General features: G+C 33.3%; 1 protein-coding gene across 1 annotated transcript in view; it reads right to left on the bottom strand.

Moving 5' to 3' along the window:
- Positions 1-676: 676 nt before the first annotated feature.
- Positions 677-6,000, bottom strand: part of LOC150079348 (uncharacterized) — a 62,384-nt gene continuing 57,060 nt past the window's right edge. The window contains exon 7 of the mRNA XM_090382500.1: positions 677-1,086. Within this exon, the coding sequence (XP_090238626.1) occupies positions 1,040-1,086 (47 nt within the window). The 3' untranslated portion in view covers positions 677-1,039. The remainder of the gene's footprint in view (positions 1,087-6,000) is intronic.

The following is a 6,000-nucleotide window of genomic DNA, read 5'->3' as shown; positions in this document are numbered from 1 at the left end:
TGATCATTTATTTACTCAGCCTACAGTTTTGATTTTTTAAATATAGACAGGAGAAACTGAAAAAACATTAATCACTTTATCAAGGGTAGCAAGTTTTAAATTATTACAAATTTTATGAGAAGCAACTGCGCTATGGACTTAATGGGTGCTTTTTTATAAACAAAAATGAGCTAAAAAAATATTGTGTTAATCTAAAAAAAAAAAAAAAAAACAAAAAATTTTTTTTTCAACTTAATGTTTCCTAGTTCTCAGAAGAGAGATGCTGCTTCAAAAAAAAGCTAAAGCATCACCTACTTGTAAAGTAACATGAACAAACACACACAGGCCTATGAACTCTTACAATTCAACAAAAATTTCAAATAAATATTAAATAATCTTTGAATTAATAAATAAGAAAATAACAGTGTAAATAAATAAATCTATAAAATACATATCTGTCTTAACTTTTATCCTAAAACTATATAACAATAAAAACTTAGAAGTTTCTCTTAAAAATTTTCCCATTAGTAAATACTATTGATAAAAAAGAAATTATCAACATTTTAGAAATCATATATGAAAAAACTTCTGATTTCTTAACAGTTGAAAGAGATTTTATGAATAAGAGTTGCAAAATGTCTAATGGAATATATTTTAATACCAAATGATGCAAACCATTTAACAAATCAACCACATGACATCACTGATTGGCTGAAATATATTTTTAACCAACTGAAAGTAGTCTTTCAATTCAAACAGCTGAAGAATATTACATATCTATATTATATATTCAGTTTTTGTTCTAAATTTAAACCAGTCTGTAATAAAAAGTCAATTTGAAAAACTTGGGCAACACCTTTCCCATCTTTTATGGCACTGTTTATGAATCCATTATTTATGATGGGGAAGAAAATATAATGGGTAGTTAGGATTAAACTACCATTAAGAAATGGCAATTGTGCAACACAGTTGCTACTACTAGTACTGCATATGTGAAGAGTATCATAAGAATAAGAATTTTGAAGATGGATTACTTTTTTTTTCTCACCAGACATTAATGTCAATCTTTTAGAGCTCCACTGATTGTAACCATCATCTTCCTTGATCCTAAAGAAAGTATACATAATATTTATATTTTTACTATATATGAGAGAGAGAAGGAATCACTAAATATCTAAATTATAAATATATATGCTGCTCAATTTTCAGAAAGAAAACTGAAGAAATTCTAACTTTCTAAGGTAAACAGTTCTGAGTTAATTTGCAGTACTTATTTTTTATACTAAAACGGTTCTCATCATTAAAAAAATTAGTAGTCAAGGAAATGGAAAGGAAAAGAGAACGAACACATTACTTACATCATAAATTACTTAAATGATGGTGAAAAAAAGCCATAATGAATTCTTAGCCCTTTCCAGGGAAGTTATATCAGAAATGAGATTAATATAGGAAGATACTAAAAATCAGAAGGTGAATTTATAGAAAAGATTTAAAGTTTTACAGGAAAGTTCTACTTGTATGAAATACATGTCATTATTGAAAAATCTTTTCTAATATTGTACAAACTTTGGTCTGTTTAGTTGAAGTAGTGCAATAGTCAAGTGACTTGTGAGAGAAGAGAATGCTTCTCAGAAGAAATATATTATTACAGATTTTTTTCTTTTCTAAAACACAATATAATCAATTTAAGGATAACATCCTTGGTTTATACATAGCCTTGAACAAGAAAAGTTCATATGGGACTCACATCTGGTGAGTATAGGCTTGGCACACCCAGGGTCCTGAGCTGGATCATGATTCTTCTCTTTCTTGGTGATTCCTTTCTACTCTCTCTCTCTCTCTCTCTCTCTCTCTCTCTCTCTCTCTCTCAGGGTAACTTGGGAATTTTTTTTTTGCTGGTGCAGCATAAGCCTCAGGCTTCTTTGCATCATATGGCTAATAATAATAATGTTCAGCTATCACTTATAAGTTGCAATGATAAATATTTGTGGAGTGGTAAAAACATGCAGATTAACTTATATAATGAATAAATGAGCTTTGTAAAATGAAATCCCTTTAAATTCACAAATATATTAAACCATGGGTAAATTTTTGTGACAAAATTTGTATTTCTTAGGGATGATAACATCCTAAAGATTTTCCACTAAATAATTCTCCTGTTATAAACACTATCTATATTGGCTACTTAATTATCAAAATTACATCATGTGTGATTTGTTATTGTACCAATATTACACTGTTTATAACTAGAAAATGGTCCACAAAGCAGTGGAAATTGGTTCTATGAAGTAAAATCTTTCTATACCCTATTCTGTTCAGATGGATGAGTTTGAAGAATGCCTGAAGAATGTCTGCTCCCGGAGTGCATTGTGTTAACAATGAAATTTTGATGAAGTGGGGTTATGGCATGGGGCAGTTTCTCATGATTAATGTGGATACTAAAACCTTTGATAGTTGTGCAGGTAATCAAGAATGCTGATGCTCACTTAACATTTTGGATAATTTCATGCTCCTATGATGTGGCAGTTCTTTGGTACAGATCCATATCTGTTTGAACAGGATAATGCCCCATGTCAAACTGATGATACTATTCGATAATAGTTCGTGGACATAAAAGTAAAAGAGTTGGAATGGCCAGCACACTTCCAATTTGAATCAGGTGAGGACCAGACCAATACATCCCACATCAGGAGCTCAACTGGTCACTGTTCTGCAGGAGGAATGGAGGACTATACCCACTGAAGTCTATATTGGTGGAAAGCCTATCCATGAATGTCACAGTGGCCAGAGGGAGGACTGACAGCTATTGACATGAGTGGCAATGATATCAATGTGGAAATAACATGAATCCAGATACTTTTTGCAGAGTAGTATATTTAGACATGAAAATATTATGGTCTTTACACATTTTTCTCTATTACATAATTTTTATAATTTTTGGGAAGAAAATTTTAAAAATACATTTTTCTGCTCAATTTCTGTGTTCATTCTCAGTGTGGGAATGCAGTGGCAGCAGCACATGCATTTGAATTGACCACTGTTCACATCCACATTATGCAGTTAATGATTGGATTTGTTATCAAAATGATTAGTTGTAAACTTCTCTGGTCATGTCAAGTATAAGGAGTATAAACAGAACTTTATATATAAAAATTCCTCCAATAACCCACCTCCATTTTAGTTATTTTGTGTTATTCCTTAAACTGGGAGCAGAATCATATAATTCCATGCAATATATCTCATCAATTCGTCCAACAATGAATGATTTTTTTGGAATCCAAACTGTTGTTGTTAATCAAGTTTTGGGACTTGGGATGCCAAGTGAGGTGATGATGAATAATTTTTTTTCAGCTCACCAAGCTGGTAAGAGAAATCGGTCTGTAAATGGTCTTTACCAGGTTTTGGGACTTCCAGTACATAGAAATGACACCAGGAGTTGGTGAATATATGTTGAGTGAAGATTCGATCGAAAAATATCAGCAGTGAAGATAGTGATTTTTGATCTAAATTTTGGAGCATTACATAGTATATCCTATCAGGGCTAGCAGCACTGTTCCTTGAGTTGGTAAGAGATTGCTGCAGTTCAAACATGGTAAATGGTTGATTATAACACAAAGCACTGGTGTCAGTGAAATTCAGTTTCAATTTCTCAGTTTACAGCGTTAATTTTTTTAAAATGATTGGTCATAAGCAGTTGAGGAGGTCAATTGAAAAAATAGAATTAGCATTAGTAGAGGCATATGATGCAAGAAAGCAAGCTTATGTAGCATCAGCCAAAAAAAAAAAAAAAAACCCCACTCCCATTTCACCCCCCCCCCCCCGTTCATTCGAAATACCTGTCCAGCTGAGCCTTAAATTTATTTAGGCTATCAACTTCCACAACAAGGGATGGAAGTCTGTTCCACCAACCAACTACCCGCTGGCTAAAGGCAAATTTACGCACATCTATCCTACATCTGTCTTTCCTCAATTTGAATTTATGCCCTCTCAGGTGATTATTCTGAGCAAGAGGAAGAATCCCATCGGCATTGAGCATGCTCAAATCATTCAAGGCTTTATACACCTCTATCAGATCACCTCGCTGGTGCCTAGTCTCCAGACACTGTAATTTGCAAAACTTAAGCCTTTCTTCATAAGAGCAATCCTTTGTTCTATTCACTAATCTTGTTGCCCTTCTCTGTACTTGTTCCAGCAGCTCTACATCCTTCTTGAAATGAGGCCTCCAGACCTGTATACAGGTCTGGAGGCCTCATATCATATAATGCTGCATATCAAGGAACATTGCAGATGACATCTTGCATAAGGAAAGTGATTAAGTAGGTTACTTTTAATTCTGAGAGAAAGTAGTAACAAAAGAATGAATTATCCAAAAAAAAAAAAAAAAACTTTTCCCTCTGTGTTATAATAAATTAGTACCATAGCTTTTATTCATTAAGATTAAAATCCCCCAAAATATATGTATGTGTGTATGAACAGTATTTTATTTCCAAATGCTGAAGTATGGAAAGAGTCTGAAAATAGCATCTGGCTTAAACTAGCAATAATTTTTCTGTAAACTTAAATTCCTATGATAAAGTAAAAGGTTACATTAGCTAGTCAATTCTGAAAAATACCTTATTTGTAAATAAGCCTACTATTTCCATAATATAAAGGATTAACAGTTTAGGATAAAAAAAAAAAAATGATATAATATTTACAAAAATTTAATAATTATGTTATAAATTTTAAAGGAAGTATTACCAATACAGATATTTTAAGAATGTTACCCTTAAAAGAACTGTTTTATTCTCAAAGGAGTTAAGAGATTCCTTTGCATATAAATTTCTGAAGTTCTGAAATCTTGTATATAAATTTCTTCAGACTGGGCTAACATAAGGAGGTAGGGTTCCCCAAGAATCAATACTGGGACTACACTTGTTTTTGGCTTTCTTACAAGATATCGATGAAGGGACAGAGAACATGATGTCAAAATTTGCAGATAACAAGATCGGTAGAGCAGTTAATGATCAGTGCTAAAGCATAGCTTCCTAAGAATGACTTAGACTTTGCAGAGATAGTCAGGAAAGTAGTAGCTATTTTTTAATGTGGCAAAATGCAAGGTCTTATACTTGGGGAATAGTAACCCCAAAATAACTTACACACTTGGTAGGGTTGAACTAAAAAACAATACAGGAAGAAAACTATTTGGGAGTTACAATACAGTTGTAAATAAAATTCTCCAAGCAGTGTAGACAGGTGCAAGGAGGGCCCCATGGTGTCCTATCGACAATTTATCAAACATTTGCATGTAGAGATAGGGAGGTCATAATACCACTGCATAAGGCAATTTTGAGCCCACACTTGAAATACTGTGTGCAGGTGTGGAGACCACACCTAAAAAAAGACTGAGCTTTTCGAAAGGGTCCAAAGACAGGAAACACACCTCGTGATAATAATAAAAATAGTGGGTATATAAAGGCATAACTTAGTATCCACAATACATGCCAGTGAAAATACACAGAGAATGCTTGGCATTTCTGTTTCTCTTGTATTATCACCTTAAACCAGTGTTCCTCAACCTTTTCATTGCTGCAACACACCTTCAAAGACACTAAAATTTTGGGGCCCATTACACTCTACTATACTCATATACAGTAAACCCCCGCTATTCGCGGTATCTGTATTCGCGGTTTCGCGTATTCGCGATCGCCGATTTAATATAAAATGAAACCTAAAAATTTGTGAATTTTAAAGCGCCGTGAATATTTTCCGCCATAAAAAAACATGAGCGTGGCTAAAATTATCTTTCCCGGTCAAAACAGCGCTCAGTGGGTGGGGGGAGAGGGGTGACAAAATCGCGAGCGTGGATGTTTCTCGCTAATCCTTGTTCAGTATGCGTTATGCATTTGTCATGGAAGGTTTCGTCGTTTGCTTTTAATTTATATGCTTATAAATTGAATAAATTTATCAATTTATAAGCTTACAAAAATGATGAATCTACCGTTTTGCAGTGTAAAACAGACTTTTTCGAGTGTGTTAACA

The sequence above is a fragment of the Mastigoproctus giganteus genome, chromosome 10 (genome assembly GCF_048544385.1).
Source record: "Mastigoproctus giganteus isolate SK-2022 chromosome 10, ASM4854438v1, whole genome shotgun sequence".
In the NCBI taxonomy this organism is placed as follows: domain Eukaryota; kingdom Metazoa; phylum Arthropoda; class Arachnida; order Uropygi; family Thelyphonidae; genus Mastigoproctus; species Mastigoproctus giganteus.
Note: the sequence above shows the minus strand (reverse complement) of the source record. Positions and strands in the feature narration are given on the sequence as shown.